This window comes from Schistocerca cancellata, chromosome 2, assembly GCF_023864275.1.
Source record: "Schistocerca cancellata isolate TAMUIC-IGC-003103 chromosome 2, iqSchCanc2.1, whole genome shotgun sequence".
NCBI classification, from domain to species: Eukaryota; Metazoa; Arthropoda; class Insecta; order Orthoptera; family Acrididae; genus Schistocerca; species Schistocerca cancellata.
In genome coordinates, this window is record NC_064627.1 from 605,994,242 (window position 1) to 606,011,939 (window position 17,698).

A 17,698-nucleotide genomic window follows, 5' to 3' on the forward strand; every position below is an offset into this window, starting at 1 on the left:
TGATGTGGTCGTAATCAGTGAGGGTTTGCACGATCCAAACAATGTGTATTGTCTCTATTGGCAGAGGCGTGAAATAGCATTCATTTCCCCATAAAACCTGCCTGATGTAATCCGGAGCCGGCCGGAGTGGCCGAGCGGTTAAAGGCGCTACAGTCTGGAACCGCACGACCGCTACGGTCGCAGGTTCGAATCCTGCCTCGGGCATGGATGTGTGTGATGTCCTTAGGTTAGTTAGGTTTAAGTAGTTCTAAGTTCTAGGGGACTTATGACCACAGCAGTTGAGTCCCATAGTGCTCAGAGCCATTTGAACCATTTTTTGTAATCCGGATTTGCGGCTACTTTATTTACGAGACGTCGGCACAAGGATACCCGATTTTGGAAATCGTTTCCATATATTTGTTACTGTAGCTGCTGCTTACTGGTAGAAGCCGACCTCGGGGAAGATCAGTTTGGATTCCGTAGAAATGTTGGAACACGTGAGGCAATACTGACCTTACGACTTACCTTAGAAGAAAGATTAAGGAAAGGTAAACCTACGTTTTTAGTATTTGTAGACTTACAGAAAGCTTTTGACAATGAGGGACACGAAAGGGAAGCAGTGGTTGGGAAGGGAGTGAGACAAGGTTGCAGCCTCTCCCCGATATTATTCAATCTGTATATTGAGCAAGCAGTAAAGGAAACAACAGAAAAATTCGGAGTAGGTATTAAAATCCACGGAGAAGAAATAAAAATTTTGAGGTTCGCCGATGACATTGTAATTTTGTCAGAGACAGCAAAGGACTTGGAAGAGCAGTTGAATGGAATGGACAGTGTCTTGAAAGGAGGGTATAAGATGAACGTCAACAAAAGCAAAACGAGGATAATGGAATGTAGTCGAATTAAGTCGGGTGATGCTGAGGGAATTAGATTAGGAAATGAGACACTTAAAGTAGTAAAGGAGTTTTGCTATTTGGGGAGCAAAATAACTGATGAAGGTCGCAGTAGAGAGGATATAAAATGTAGACTGCCAATGGCAAGGAAAGCGTTTCTGAAGAAGAGAAATTTGTTAACATCGAGTATAGATTTAAGTGTCAGGAAGTCGTTTATGAAAGTATTTGTATGGAGTGTAGCCATGTATGGAAGTGAAACATGGACGATAAATAGTTTGGACAGGAAGAGAATAGAAGCTTTCAAAATGTGGTGCTACAGAAGAATGCTGAAGATTAGATGGGTAGATCACATAACTAATGTGGAGGTATTGAATAGAATTGGGGAGAAGAGGAGTTTGTGGCACAACTTGACAAGAAGAAGGGACCGGTTGGTAGGACTTTTTCTGAGGCATCAAGGGATCAGAAATTTAGCATTGGAGGGCAGCGTGGAGGGTAAAAATCGTAGAGGGAGACCAAGAGATGAATACACTAATCAGATTCAGAAGGATGTAGGATGCAGTAAGTACTGGGAGATGAAGAAGCTTGCACAGGATAGAGTAGCATGGAGAGCTGCAGCAAACCAGTCTCAGGACTGAAGACTACAACAAGAACAACAACAAGGTGCTGCTTAAAGAAATGCCATTTTCGTTCCTCCAGAATCGTTTGTACCGAAGACCTCGATATACCCAGGTCCTCTGCAGTTTTTCTTTGACCTAATTACGACGAGAAATAGGTATTATTGGGCGAGATCTGATGAAATTCATAATTTTAATAATAATGACCTTAATAGTATTAATATTATTACTATTAGAGGTGCAAATAATGCCGCAACCTAAATGCAACAGCGCGATAACAGGTTCGTTTATACTACATTGTATGTAAGCGTTTTTTTTATTTTTTTTTTTTATTTTAAGCTATGCCTACCGTGTGTGTGATGTGCTCCAAAATACTGAATAACGTTCCGGGCACGAGCGGGTGTATCGTGGATTTGTTTTTTCACGACAATCTGTACCTGGAAAGCTCCCTCGGTTCATGCGCAGAAGGTAGATGTTACGTTGGAAAACATTGTGAATACAGCCTTTGGGTCTCGGCTGCATTGCGGTGCATCTCCCCATAGAGCAGTATCATATCGGTGTTGTCTTCACTGGAGTACATTGTAGTTGTTACCTGTATGACTTTAAGACCTGACACGAACTACAAACAGACGGCCATGCGACATTATCAGAGCAGAATCAGGAGAAAAACGCACGCAGACGGCGGCACAGCTCGGTGGACGTTCACTTGTACGTGCACTTCCTCTTTGGATAGCAGCAACGATGCAACCCTTTTGGTTGGTTGGTTGGTTTGGGGAAGGAGACCAGACAGCGTGGTCATCGGTCTCATCGGATTAGGGAAGGATGGGGAAGGAAGTCGGCCGTGCCCATTCAGAGGAACCATCCCGGCATTTGCCTGTAGTGATTTAGGGAAATCACGGAAAACCTAAATCAGGATGGCCGGACGCGGGATTGAACCGTCGACCTCCCGAATGCGAGTCCAGCAACCCTTTTGGCACTAACGTATGCGGGAAGCATAGAACTACAGAGGACGGCTTGCTTGCGCCACCTGGTACAGACAAGCAAATGATTACAATTTCGGAGAAATTGGATGATTTACTCAAGAGAAAGAGATTCACAAATTGCACAGGTCAGTAATGTGTTGCTTTACCTCTGGCCCATATGGAAGCAGTTCTTTGGTTTGGCATTGATTGACAGAGTTCTTGAATGTCCTCCTGACGGATACTGTGCCAAATTCTATCCGATTGGCGTCTAAGATCGTCAAATTCCCGAGCTGGTTGGAGGGCCCCCATAATTCTCCAAGCGTTCTCATTGGGGGGGTGGGGGGGGTGGGGGGTGGAAGGGGCGGAGGGTGAGATCCGGCGACCTAGCTGGCCTAGGTAGGGTTTGGCATTCACGAAGAAATCAGTTACTTCAGACGTACGCAGGTGGTTGTTACCTTGCTGAAATGTAAGCCCAGGGTGGCTTGCCATGAAGGGCAACAGAATGGGTTATAGATTATCGTCGACGTACTGCTGTGCTGTAATGGTGCTGTGGATGACAACCAAAGAGGTTCTGCTATGAAATGAAATGCCAACCCAGACCATTACTCCTGGCCCGCCATATGGTGGGCGACAGGTGTCTCCAGGAACGTCTTCGGCCTGGAATTTCGTTGACTGGAGTAGCACTGTCTTCAGTGATGAATCCTGCTTCAAACTGAGTCCTGATGATCCGCCAGAGCCTCTGTTCCCTCTTCTGCTGTTGAACCTCGCCAATGGGCCATTGCTATTCCTCTCCAGTCTCCTGCCTCTGTGACGGGTAATTATTTAGTAATATATATGAACCTCCCCACAAAGGTGTACAGCCAGCTCACGTGCTCGGCTCGACCGGCGTGCAAAATCCAGTTGTGCATCCCCAGAGATAACATTCTAGCCGATGAGATCGTTGGTGGAGGCGGAGAAGAGAGCGGTGGCAAAGGGGTGTCCACTACTCTGAGCACTGGCGTGTATCTGCCAAAGCCCCTGCTTTACCTTCTACTGTTGAACCAGGCCTGTGAGCAGGTCTTCTTTCTCCCCAGTTGTTCCACAAACATAACACATAAATAGCAGATTCTGACTCTTAATTCATATCTATAATTTATAATATATGGTGTGTCGTTGATCCCCAAGAGCAGTTATATTTCTGAAACTTCCATAACAACGAGAGTCAAGTCAGCAACGATAAACAGGAGGTTTTCTTATTTGTTGTAGTCACGTTACCAATACTGTGACCAGGTTTACCGTTTGTCACATGGGAGAATCCGAAATGCAATTCTCACTTTGAAAATGTGAGTATTCTTGTGTGCAGTGTTTAAAGTGTGAAGTCAATATGTTCGATAACTCAGTGCAGAGGCTTAGGGAGAGTGGTTTCTCTTCCATGTCACTTGAAGATAAGCTCCGTATCATGGACTTTGAGATACCGACGTGGAAGAAAAATAAAAATACAAGTAAAAAAAATGTAAGAATTTTCAAACAGGTCATTTATGGGAAAGTTGATTAGATATTTAGTTATGGTATCACAAACAAATTGTACTTTTTTCCGTGTTTGTTGTTTGCAAAAGAAAATATGGAGTGTGAAATGACTTTGACGCTAATAGGCATTGATGATCTCTGTCATTTATCGTAGAAGATAAAGAAACATGGGTGGTCTAAATCATATATGACTGAACAGCTAGGGCAGGGTCTTTTAGGGAAACACAATAGTAGACAATGATACACAATCTCCTTGACCTTCTCAGGCAACGAACCACCTTCAAAGACCAAGATGAAGGCCCTGGTATCCACTCTATTGTCTTTTGGTCCCCAATGGACACAACGGACAAAATGCACGCCTTATCACTCCGAATTAGCGAGAACTCGTCATCAGTCTGTAAAAGGAGATCTCAGTGGAAAATGATACCCTGTACCATATTCAGACTTTCATGGAGGTAGTTGTTACAGGTATACGACCCAGGTTGTCACAGACGAGCAACATTCATGATTGAGTGGGGGAGGCTATTTTAAGCAGAACAGAGCCACTTTTCATTTCTGAAATCGCTGCCTCTTCCCCAAATCTGTTCTCGAGACGTTCAATGAAGGACAAAGGCTTTTTAATCAAAAAGGAATGCCTGTCCGTCCTAGAAGAAACTAAGTATGGGAGGAGTATTTCTCGCCTTCTCCTTAAGCCCTACGTTCCTCCCATGGCGTAGCCAGGGCAGGGAACATTTTGGGGTCGTACCTCTCCGCATTTTAATCTGCCTTTGACTAGGCCTAGAAGAGACTACTGGGGCTGAGTGGCCACCAATTAAAGGAAGTTTGATTGACTTCATGTGCCAATCTTCCACTCTGGTACCATCCACTCCAAACAGGGGCTCTCTCTATGGACCCCACCCAGCCACAGTAATGGGTACCTGACCAGTAAACCATTGCCTGGAGGCCCCATGCCCCAGCCATGATGGGCACATACTCCATGGCTTGCATGGGGAGTTTCCAACAGAGGCACCAACAGTGCAATCCCTGTAGGGTTATGGGGCTACCACCGTGCAGGTGTATGACGTTCTCCCCCCCCTCCCCCCCACACACAATGGGGCGACCATCCCTGCCTCATCAGCACGTCTGCAAAATTTAGAGAAGAAGTAGCAAATCCAACGGAAAGGTAGAGAGAAAACAAAAAAAATGACAAGAAGCTAGACTTGCAGTACGGAACAGGAAGCAGCAAGGTCTGGAACCCCGCAGTGGCCAAACACATACTTAAAACAGAGATATGAGCTCTTCTGGGGCAATCCGTCAGTGAGAACACTCTCTGCATATTGGCGTTGTGACCCGGAAGAGAGAAAACAAAGAATGTCACAGAGTTCACATTCCGCTTCAGGTTCACGTCGACCTCTTTTCATTGACGGAAATTATCTGGTGCATTCATCTTCAATGGGTGTTTTCCGTTTTTTTTTTTTTTTTCATGGCCTTAAAAATTTTAAATACACTCGGTGAATCTGACCACTTATAAGAATATCAGACTGCATGTAATGGATTCCTAGCATATTCTTCTTCTTAAAACATAGAACGTTGAACAAGATTCTTTCCAGTACTCTAGTTGAAAAGGAAGTGGTGACACCAGAAGAACATAGAGAGAGAGACGATAATTTCGATAGTTTACTTACTTCTCACTAAGGTAAAATGTAATCGAAAACTTTTGAGACTCGACCATTGAAATTAATCGAAGTTTAAAGAAATCGGGTGGGTGTTTAAATTGTATTTCCTTGATATCTATATGAAGAGATTACTTTTTAAAAATGCGGGAGTTTTACTCAGCTGGACAGGTCATTTTCTACAGTACTCAAATTCGAGACAGTCATGGTTTTCCAAGACCTATGGCAAACCTATCCGCATGTAAACTGACTTACAAAAGTAGTGGTGGAGGAATGCACTTGTAAGTAATTCAGGCCTGTGGAAATCCGGCTTTACACAAATAAAACATGTTTATAAATTAATGTATAAATTAAGAGATGAGTTATCGCAAATCTTTTTTGCAACCTTTCACCTAGTGCCCACGGAATTAGCAAAACATGTGCGTTACTCACATGGCAAAAGTCTTTATTCAAATGGTTCAGATGGCTCTGAGCGCTATGGGACTTAACATCTTAGGTCATCAGTCCCCCAAAACGTAGAACTACTTAAACCTAACTAACCTAAGGACATCACACACATCCAGGTTCGAATCCTGTGAACATCATATGCTGTTTCCATGTACCGCGCCAATGCTGGATATGGTTGACTTTCGGCCATCTAGTACCTGTGCACGGAACCAACATTGTGAGTGTTCCTCCAGGTTGCTTAGTAAACCCTTTTTCTAAAATTCTTTATTCAATCATTATTATTATACAAATTAACCTACTACCTAAATACATTAGTAGGTCCTATTTTTAACTATTACAATTTAAATCTGCAGCTTTACTTTCTAACACTACAGGTTAATACTATAATACCTTCACCACTATGGGGATTATTCTACTGTTATTTACTACGCATGTTGTTTTGATTATTGGATTGAAATTTTCTGCTACTGTTAGACTTTGATACTAATTTTAACAAGTTACTATAACTACTCTACCTGCAGCGTCACAGGTGTGCCAGAAAATAGAAACCTAATTTTGGTGGCCTTTCCCACTGAGCTAATCCCAGTGGGAGTGCCCCTGCACTGGGCTGGCCGATGACTTAGTCGCTGCAGTTCTATACTAATCTTATTATCCTAATTCTGAACCTATAACTAATCTATATCCACTGTCATAATCGATGCGTTGTCAAGTCCGGTGATGATATACTAACCCCCCCCCCCCCCCACCTAATCCTAAAACATGGCGGGTTCCAGCCGTGAGGCGGCTGGCCAAGTCCATGTCCTGGCGGAACAGGGAGGGTGTACGGAGCGTAAGTCTGGTGTTTTTCATTGGTTGTTTCTCAGGTACTCTTTGAGGACTTTGCCTGAGATTGCATCTGCTAGGTTATTCAGGACGTTAAAAGTGTCTTCTTGCCTGAGCAAGTGGTGCGTGTCGTTGTTTTGTAGTTGTTCCCTAAATTGTTGTGCAACGTCGTCGAAGAGGGGGCACTCGCACATCACATGGTCTGGGGTGCCCTGCACTGCTCCACAGTCACACGCTGGTGTTGCCCTCTTCCCGAACCGACACAAATATGTCGGGTAGGGTCTATGCCCAGTAAGAAAGTGCAGCAAGCCTCTAGTTGGTTTGATGTATGTAAGTTTTAAACATTCCTGTATGTTTGGAAATAACTCATGTGTTCTTCGCCCTGTCTCATCGTTATTCCAAAGATCCTGCCATAATTCAATCCCCCTTCTTTTAATACTTGGTTTATCTCCTACATATACAGCCATGATTTCTTCTATTTTTTCTCTTCTGTCCTTCTTTATCTGATACCAGGTGGCCTGTTCCCTTATTTTTATGTCCATTGGACATAACCCCATTAGTACTAAAAGTACACCTCCCGGAGTTGTTCTATATGCGCCTATTGAACGTAGGAGCATATTTCGCTGCACTCTTCTTACGGCCGTGGCAGGCATGACCCTCGTGAGCCTGTGTGCCCAGGCCGCTGACCCGTAACCTAGTATGGATGTAAGAATGCTGTTGTGATACAATTTGATTAGATCAGGTGGGAGATGGAATCTTTTGTGTCCTATTCCGATTAAATTGTTTAGTACTGTTAGTGATCTCTGTGTTACCGTGTCAATATGTGATGCATAGTTCCACCTCTCGTCGACGATAACACCAAGGTATCGGGCCTCTCGGCGCCTGAGAACCGGCAAGCCGTTTATTCTAACTGTTGGATTTCTTAGTAGTTGACCTCTGAGTAATAGGTAGGTGGACTTATTAGGTGCGATGGTCATTTTTGTTTTGTGACACCATGTGGTCAATATTGCTATCGCTCTCTCTACCTTTGGCTCTAAATCTTCGCGGCTACGGCCATCGACCAGCAGGAGGAGGTCGTCTGCGTAGGCTATGACCTCTAGCACATCTTCACTGCTATTTAGTTCGTCTAAGAGTGGCTCCATATTTATGTCCCAAAAGAGAGGCCCCAGGACGGAGCCCTGAGGACACCCCTTGGTAATTTTCTTGCTGACTTTGTCGCTAGGGGCCGATAGCCAGACCTCCCTTTCTTCACAATAGCTCCTGAGACAACCATACAACGGCCCTAGACACTCCTTCTCCCGCAGGCAGGATGATGTCCACCGTGATGCCGACAACGTACTTGTGCGGGGCAGAGTCACAGACATCCGCAGCCAGGGCGATTGCGTCAGACGCCGATCGCCCCGACCGAAAACCGAATTGTCTGTCACCCATCCCGCACAGGACTCGGTGTGCAGCCAGTCTGTCTGCTAGCAACCTCTCAAAAAGCTTGCCGAACAGGTCCAGTAAACAGATGGTTCTGTACCCTTTTGCTCCTAGTCATCATTAGTCATCGCACCACTTGGATGTTTGTTCCTCTGTCCCTACATCTACAAGAAATGATGTACCACGTGCGGTAATATAACACAGCATAAGAACAATGGTCGTAAACAGATACCAACCGACAGACCGGAGACGAGTGTCACGACATGTCAACGGCAGGAGTTGCCGCTCTCGAGCAGTTTCTGTGCGAACACTGCATAGTAGATGCATGAAATAGACATTTGCAGTTGGGTACCTTGTAAAAGACCTTTGCTCACAACAGAATATAAAGTCTTCAACGCACCAAACAACCAGAAACTGACGGTAGGCGTATAGTGTGGTCTAAGGAGCCGGGCGTTTGTCTCTTCAGATGATATAAGACGATGAGTACGCGCCGACCGGTGTGACCGAGCGGTTCTAGGCGCTTCAGTCTAGAAACGCGCGACCGCTACGGTCGCAGGTTCGAATCCAGCCTCGTGCATGGCTGTGTGTGATGTCCTTAGGTTAGTTTCCTTTAAGTAGTTCTAAGTTCTAGGGGACTCATGACCTCAGATGTTAAGTCCCATAGTGCTCAGAACCATTTTTGATGAGTACGCCGACGACCCAATGAGGCGTTTAGTCCGCTGTCTGCCCAAGGTGATACTGAGACGTTTGGGGGATGTTCTTCATATCGTGACGTGGGGCCATTCAGACGCTTTCGAGATAAAGCCCGAGAATAACATGGGCAAAACATTATTTTAAAAGGACCGTGCCCGAGTATAGGTTGGGGCGCGATTTTCTCGACGTGCGAGCCACCTATCGCTCGAAAACTGGACTCATTTCCCACGAGAACAACGTACGGACGTCAGTTGAGCGCGCGATGCCGATGAGTGCGGACAACGGAACGCGCGCTTCCGAGCCAGCCGGCTCGGTCGCGCCGGGGCTGGCCGCTGGCCGGTCGGTGGGGCCTGCCCCGCCGGCCGTCCCGGCGGCCGCTCCCCACAGGACGGGTACAGTGGCGACGACCCCTGCAACGCCAACGGATTCTGACAGGCAACATAATGAGGACGGGACCACGACGAGCGATACGCGAATGCAGAGCGGAGGACAACATACGTCAAACCCCTCTGACGAGAGACATCAGACAACACAGAACGATCGGCAACAACGGGAACTGAGACGTGAAATACAACACATGATTCTGCAAAGTCAGCAAGTATACGACAACCGCACTAGTACAGTTCCTCCTTCACAGCATGAAGACCAAATAGACAGCGTGGAACAATTTTCTCCACCAGACGACGACGACGACGAAATGGAGGGAGTCTCCTCTGAAGAAGTTTGGACCATGCAGCCCACCGACGGAGAGGGCGATTTTACACTAGTTCGCCAAAGAAAACGGCCTAACGCTTCTCCTAAGCAGACAACTCTCGGAAGCGACAACGTCCAGAAGAACTGAAAACTTCCAACCGTTATGCGGCTATTGCGGCGGAAGATACTACAGATGCTCCAGAACGTATGGACCAGACGAGTGATGTCAATCTCGATGCAGATAAAGAGGGGACAGATAGCTCTGGCCGGAACTTACTACGCAAAGTCCCGCCCGTTACTATTTACCATTCCAAGAACTACATGGAACTCAACAAGGCGCTGAAAGCGAATATTGACGGCAGTCTTAAGGCCATCTACCAACGAGACAGGATCAAATATCACTTTGACTCCTATGAAGATCAACGGCGGGCTATCAATTTCTTTGTGTCGAATGACATCCACTTTTTTACACATCAGGCCGCGGAGGACAAGGACCTCAAAATGGTTGTCAAACGTCTACCTGCCGAAGTTACGGAGGAAGAACTGAAAGACGCACTGATAGAGAAGGGTTTCCCTGTCATCATCGTCCACCAGTTTAAAAATCGAGATGACAAGACGAAGGAATTACGACCTCAAGATGCTTACTGTGTCACGTTGCCAGCCCAAAAGGAAAACTACAAGATTTACGACATCAAATACCTTCTATATACTAAAGTCGTTATTGAAACCTACAACAGACAAGAAGGACCTGTTCAATGTCGCCACTGCCAGCGATTCGAACATACAGCTAATTATTGCAGCTTGCCTGCTCGCTGCGTTCGATGTGGAGGGCAACACCGATCTTCAGCATGTACTCATCCCCGAGGGGCTCCGCCGAAATATGCTAACTGTGAAAAGGACCATCCTGCCACGTGGCGTGGCTGCCAGAAGTACCAGGAACTTCTCAGGAAATACACACAACGGTCTTCCCCGCAGCCCTCTCAACGGAGGACTCGTGTAATACGGAACTCCAACCTGACGCCACACCCTCCGCCCCACCGTCAGCAAACGCCACAAGAACAGCCGGCGGCGACACGGCAGCCAGTAACACAGCCTCCTCCTGAACCACTTCCACCTCGACAGCACCGCCAGCGTTATTCATACGCCCACGTAGCATCACCACGCCGACCGGAACCGGAAACCTACGTCTCACCAGCTCATTTGATGCAATCTATAGCTCCAGCGCTCTCTGATGTCGCGAAACTTCTCACCGCCGTGCAGCAACAACTAGTGGGGATACTTTCTTTAATCGAAAGTGTATTGAAGGCCTTTGGAACACCTTAAGATGGATCGCCCTGGGACCACGAGAAACCTGAAAATCTGTATATGGAACGCCAACGGAATGAAACACAAGAAAACAGAATTCACTGAATTTTTACAACGTCACAAAATCGACATCGCACTTGTATCGGAGACGCACCTTCGTCCAACAACTGATCTCAGATTTCGTAACATGTACGTCTATAGAACGGACAGACAAGGCCAACGAGGTGGAGGGACTGCAGTTCTGCTTAAAAGGGAACTGCGGCACCATCATGAAACACTACCACACCTCCAACATCTGGAGGCAACAGCAGTAACGGTTCGATCGGCGGCAGGCAACATCACTTTCATTGCGGCGTACAACAGCCCCGGAAAAAACCTGGAGCCAGACGACCTACGGAGTATCTTCACCTATTTTGACAAAATCTTCCTAGGAGGTGACCTTAATAGCAAGCACGTCGCGTGGAATTCCCGGCGTACGAACCCTCGTGGACGAACTTTGATTGCCATGGAAGAAGTACTGGGCATCACAGTCCATGGCCCACGAGAGCCCACACGGATTCCTTACGTCGATCGGCAAGAAGCAGACGTCCTAGATATTGCTGTCATCAAAAATATTGAGACGAACCTCCAGCTCCGCACCGTCGACGATCTTTCGTCCGACCACCGACCTGTTATCAGTATAGTGGAAAACGCAACGGCCAACCTTCCGCCCCCAACCTCACAAAATCTGAACTGGGGTCAATTTCGGACATATCTTGACAACAATATCTGCCCGACGCAGGACGTTTCAACACCGGAAGCCATCGACATCGCGGTACAAACTTTGACGCAGAAGATAAAGGTAGCCAAACGGAGGGCAACTACTCACACGGTCTACCCTGTAGTAGCTTTCGACGAGTTCCCGCCTCTACTCCAAGAACTGAAGACACAGAGAAACAAGAGCAGGCGACGTTGGCTCCGCTATAGAAACCCGATCGATCGACGAGAAACACACGTCTTAACACGAGAACTGCACAGGAGAGTGGCCGAGTGGCGACAGCAGGTCTGGGAAGATAAGATGGATGAATTCTTACTTCGAACCAAGAACGAATGGCAGGTAGTCAAGAACATACGACACCAGCGGCCACCTAAACGAGCCATCAGAGGACCAGATGGCCTCCTCTATGACGAACTCGCCCAGGCAGAGCTGTATGCTACGACTTACCAAGAACAGATGTCTACACCAGCGACCCCCGTGAACGACGTCCGCCTGCAAGAACAGGAAGCCGTCGTTACAGCAGCACGGACTGCTCTTCGTGCTGCGCCTGTGCAGAGCCGCCCACAACTCACCACACCAGCAGAGATCCGTAAAATTATCCGGAAGACTCGGAATAATGCGCCGGGCAACGACTCCATAAGCAACACCGATTTGAAACAGTTGCCCAGGAAGCTAACTGTGCTCCTTACCCGAATTCTCAACAGCTGCCTTCTGCAGGGATATTTTCCTACGGCATGGAAGACGGCTCGAGTAGTTCCAATACCCAAGTCAGGTAAAGACCCAGCAGAACCCAACAGTTACCGGCCAATTAGCCTCTTGCCGACCCTTGGCAAGGTGCTCGAGAGAGTGCTGTTGCAGAGGCTCCATGGCACGCTTACAGCGCATGATGTTATACGACCCGAACAATTCGGTTTCAAGGACAAGTTGTCTGCCGAACTTCAACTTCTACGGATCACCGAACGCATACAAGAAGGATACAACAAGCAGCACTTCACGATTGGTGTCTTCCTTGACATCGAAAAAGCTTACGATAAGGTGTGGCGGCCCAACCTTATCGTCAAACTGCATCGCACTACCCCTATTGCGGATTTTTACATTAGACTCATAGACAGCTTTCTGCAGGACAGGAAACTGTATGTCCGAGTCGACGATAAAAACTCCGAAGTGAAACTGATCTCCGCAAGAATTCCGCAGGGCTCTGTCATTTCGCCTCTACTTTTCAACTTATATATAAATGACATCCCAACAGTCCCCCTTGTTACGGCGAGTTTTTATGCGGACGATACGGCCTTTCTGACAACTGGACGACACTTGGACCAGCTAATCGCTAGGATGCAACGGCAACTTGCTGTAATGGAACGCTGGGCGCTGCAAAATAAGATAACGATCAACCCGACGAAGACGGCAGCAGTTCTGTTCACACGGAGGAAACCAGTTCTGAACGACAGACTCCAAATAGCTGACCAATTTATCCCATGGTCACCGGGAGTGAAGTATCTCGGTGTCTACCTTGACAAAAAATTACTCTTTACGCAGCATATTGACGACAAGAAGACGGCAGCCCAGAAGATGGCCAGGTCGTTGATTCCGTTCCTGAAGAGTAAGTATCTCAACCCTAAGAGTAAACTCCAATTGTATAAGGCAACGGTGGAACCCACAATGTTGTATGGCTCCACCTCGTGGGGAACTACGTGCGTCTCCAACTACAACAAACTCCAAGCGCTGCAAAACATTTGCTATCGATGGATCACAGGAGCTCCATGATGGACAAGAAACGTCGACATCCGCACCGCACTCCACGAGACCACTATACAAGAGAAGGTCCGTGACAAGGCTCTACGAGTTTTTGACAAGATCGATGCCCTTAGGGACGAAGTTCGAGAATTACAATCGGTAGGAACGGTAAATCCTGCAAGATGGCACAAGTATCGCGTACCGAAGTCAATAACGTTTCACCCCCCATAGGCAATCTGTGATAACACGAGGAAGCAGTCACACATAACAGCCTTGACACATTTCACCCTCCACAGGAGATAGACATCACCAAAGACAGCAGGCTAAAGGGCTCATTGCGTGCCCAAGCCTAACTGAATGCGTAATAAATAAAGTGTTTTCCTTTTATCCTTACATCCCATCCTAGAAGAATAAGTCATCAAGGATGATCTCTTCAGTCCACACTACACACACACATAAAAAAAAAAGTACGGACGTCTCGCAACCTGTCTCTTGATTGGTGCTGCCTTCTGTTGTCAATTTCAAGAATTATTTCGAAAGAAAAGTTAGCGAATGTAAAAGCTGGAGTCGCGAATGGCTGAGCCAATATGTGGTCGCATTAACTCAGCGTTAGGTTTCGCAGTTTGCTGTAATTCTGCTACAAATGCGTCACGTTTGTTGGCTGAGCAAGAAATTTTGAAAGTTCAAGCGCGAGAAATTGCTGAACATCTCACATCAAACTTTTTTCTTGTAAGGATAATTGTATTTTCTGTCACAATTATTTTAAATTTGTAATCTTTCAAAGAAAGAGAAACAGGCTAAATCCTTGTGTAGTATGTATGACTCTTGAAGATACACCAATTACATGTGTGCCAGTTACGTTTTAGATAATAGCATAAATGGTCAGTTTCCATGGTCTGATATTCTTCTAACAAGGGAACCTCCCCATCGCACCCCCCTCATATTTAGTTATAAGTTGGCACAGTGGATAGGCCTTGAAAAACTGAGCACAGATCAATCGAGAAAACAGGAAGAAGTTGTGTGGAACTATGAAAAAAATAAGCAAAGTATACAAACTGAGTAGTCCATGCGCTACATAGGCAACATCAAGGATAGTGTTAGCTCAGGAGCGCCGTAGTCCCGTGGTTAGCGTGAGCAGCTGCGGAAAGGGAGGTCCTCTGTTCAAGTCTTCCCTCGAATGAAAAATTTACTTTCTTTATTTTCGCAAAGTTATGATCTGTCCGTCCGTTCATTGACGTCTCTGTTCACTGTAATAAGTTCAGTGTCTGTGTTTTGTGACCGCACCGCAAAACCGTGCGATTAGTAGACGAAAGGACGTGCCTCTCCAATGGGAACCGAAAACATTTGATCGCAAGGTCATAGGTAAACCGATTACCCAACAGGAAAACACGTCTGATATATTCTACACGACACTGGTGACGGCATGTGCGTCACATGACAGGAATATGTTGTCAACCCACCTAACTCGCACTCGGCGAATGGGCAAAAAGATTCTTCTACCTTGCCCGATTTAGGTTTTCTTGTGGATGTGATAATCACTCCCAAAAAAGTGATGAAAACATAAGAGCAGTTACCTCGCATCGGACGGACGTACGGACAGATAATAATCGTCTGAAATAAAAAAATAAACTTTTCACACGAGGGAAGACTTGAACTAAGGACCTCTCGTTCCGCAGCTGCTCATGCTAACCACGGGACCACGGTGCTCCTGAACTTGCACTGTCCTTGTTGTTGCATATGTTGCGCATGGACTACTCAGTTTGTATAGTTCGCATATTTTTTTCATAGTTCCACACAACTTTTTCCTGTTTTCTCAATTTATCTGTGTTCAGTTTTTCAAGGCCTATCCACTGTGCCAACTTAAAACTAAACCTGAGGGGGGCGCGATGGGGAGGTTCCCTTGTAAGTGGCCGGTCTCCAATGTGTTAAGGTTACAGTGAAAGTGAACCAGGATTTTTGTTTCAACGTTGTTGACGACCAAGTGCCGCCCTTTCTTCTATATGTTATGATGAAAATACTATGGACACTCCCATCTTGCAAGATGATACTAGTTATGTTCACAAGGTTGAGTTGGATTGTTTGGTGGAAGAGACAAAACTGCGAGGTCATCGGTCTCATCGGATTAGGGAAGGAAGTCGGTCGTGCCCTTTCAAAGGAACCATCCCGGCATTTGCCTGGAGCGATTTAGGGAAATCACGGAAAACCTAAATCAGGATGGCCGGACGCGGGATTGAACCGTCGTCCTCCCGAATTATGTTCACAAGGCTGTACGTACATGTTCGTGGTTTGATGAGCACTTAGGCACCCAGTTCACCTCGGCTGGTCCGCTATATCATGAAATCTTAATCCTACAGAACATGTCTGATACTGTCTGTAACAGCAGGTGCTATGTAGCTAACAATATGACAGTAATTAGGTAGCTCACTGGATATGACATATCTGCAGAAACTTGTGGATTCTCTTCCGTGCCAAATAGTGGCTGTTATCAACGCTAGGTGTGACGTTACACGGTAAGCTAATTATTTGTCTTTTGTGCTGAAGTCTTACCATTTCCGGCCAGACATCAATTGTACACAGGAACATCAATATCTTTCTCCGGCTAGATATGCAGACAGTAGTAGACTACGCCCTTTTATAAAGAACAGAAAGATGGAAAAGGGAAACTCTCGAGACAGTCTACGAACCTTTGCTGGTACCAGCATGTGGCATTGACGGTCGTCGCCACGGCTGACGTCGTTAGCGGGTAGGTTGCGGAGGCGCGGAACTCCTTCACAGGGTACAGCAGGTAGACACCGAAGCTGTCCAGGTGCGGCCTCTGGCGACTCCAGTCAACGGCGGAGTTGTTCTCCACTTTGCTCACCTCGATGGCTGACAGCGACCAGCACACGTCCCGGTCGCCGCTGATGCTGCTTTCAGAGAAACTGTAGCAAAAAGCACAGCTCACACTACACAGTCATTCATTTATGCACACATGGTAATCTATACATCTCATCATCCAGTATGACCTTTACTGATCAGAAACAAGGCAAGATATAGCCTCTTTCGTTACCCTAAAGCTTACTCCCTCTAGGACACGGTCCAACTTTTCTGAATTTGACAAATTATTTAACTTTGTGGCGGATGCCCTTGCCGACGCAACAGGCATCAAGGTGAGTGGAATGAAGTAGCTTGCATATCTGTCCATGTAAACTTCGCTCTGTATGTTTTTGCATTTCAACTGTTTGCTCTAAGGAGGAATTTCGGGTACTAGGCCAGCTTTTGCCTAAACGAACGTGGCAAACTGCCTAAAAACCGGCATGGATTTGACCAGGGTCTGACTTACCTCCGTGTCTCACAAACTAGTGCAATGTGCCTTATGCTATACGAGCAGGTGAAACAAGACAAATTAACAGAGCAAAATGGCTGTTAGAATTTATTTGTACAGCCACTGTTTACAATCAACTAACGTTAATCTTATATGAGCTCTGAGTGGGAGTCAAATAAAACCTTAAAAGTGTAATTAAAAATCGACATTTTGCGCCATAGTTCTGTAAGTTGACAGTACTGTTATCAATGATGTAACAAATGCCCTACAGGCGGCGGTATACTATAAACAGGAGAAACACGGACATAGTACCAGTTCAAAATAGCTGCCCCACTTACGACATGCATCAAGGAAGAACAGTGTCCGGTCATACGTTTTCTGAACAGTGAAGATACCAAGCTATTGAAATCAATTGGTAAATGAAGATACAGTTGGTTGATAAATGTTTATCACTGGAGCAAGTGTACGAATGGAGTTGAAAATTCTAGACGCTCAGCAGCCGGGTAAGGTACACTCCACTGTGACACCAGTCTACAGCAGCAGTTGAAGCCGCTATGGTGCAAAATCGCTGGGTGGTGGTGGATGAAACTGCCGCAAATCTGAACATTGGCCATGGCGTCACACATAACATGATTCATGAGGTGCTTAAGTTTCACAAAGTGTCTGCAAGAGGGTGCCACAGCAGCTCACTCCAGAACATTCTGCCACCTCCGTCACACCCACCAATCCTCGCACTGAGTGATTTCTACGTGTTTGGACCCCTCAAAGAGGCAATGAGAGAAAGAAATTTCATTCCGATGAAAAAGGTGGCATCAGATTGTGCACGAGTGACTATGCGCACGATCCCCCCCTGAGGAGTATGTACACTTTCTATCCAATGAAGGAAGAGTGTTGAACAACAGGGAGACTATGTCGAAA

The 17,698-nt window shown here is 46.3% G+C and overlaps 1 protein-coding gene across 2 annotated transcripts in view; it reads right to left on the reverse strand.

Moving 5' to 3' along the window:
* The window catches only part of LOC126162259 (toll-like receptor 2 type-2), a 209,952-nt gene that overhangs the window by 81,965 nt on the left and 110,289 nt on the right, over positions 1-17,698 (reverse strand). For both annotated transcript variants that reach the window (XM_049918650.1, XM_049918651.1), the window contains one exon: positions 16,161-16,397. In XM_049918650.1, the coding sequence (XP_049774607.1) occupies positions 16,161-16,397 (237 nt within the window). The remainder of the gene's footprint in view (positions 1-16,160; positions 16,398-17,698) is intronic.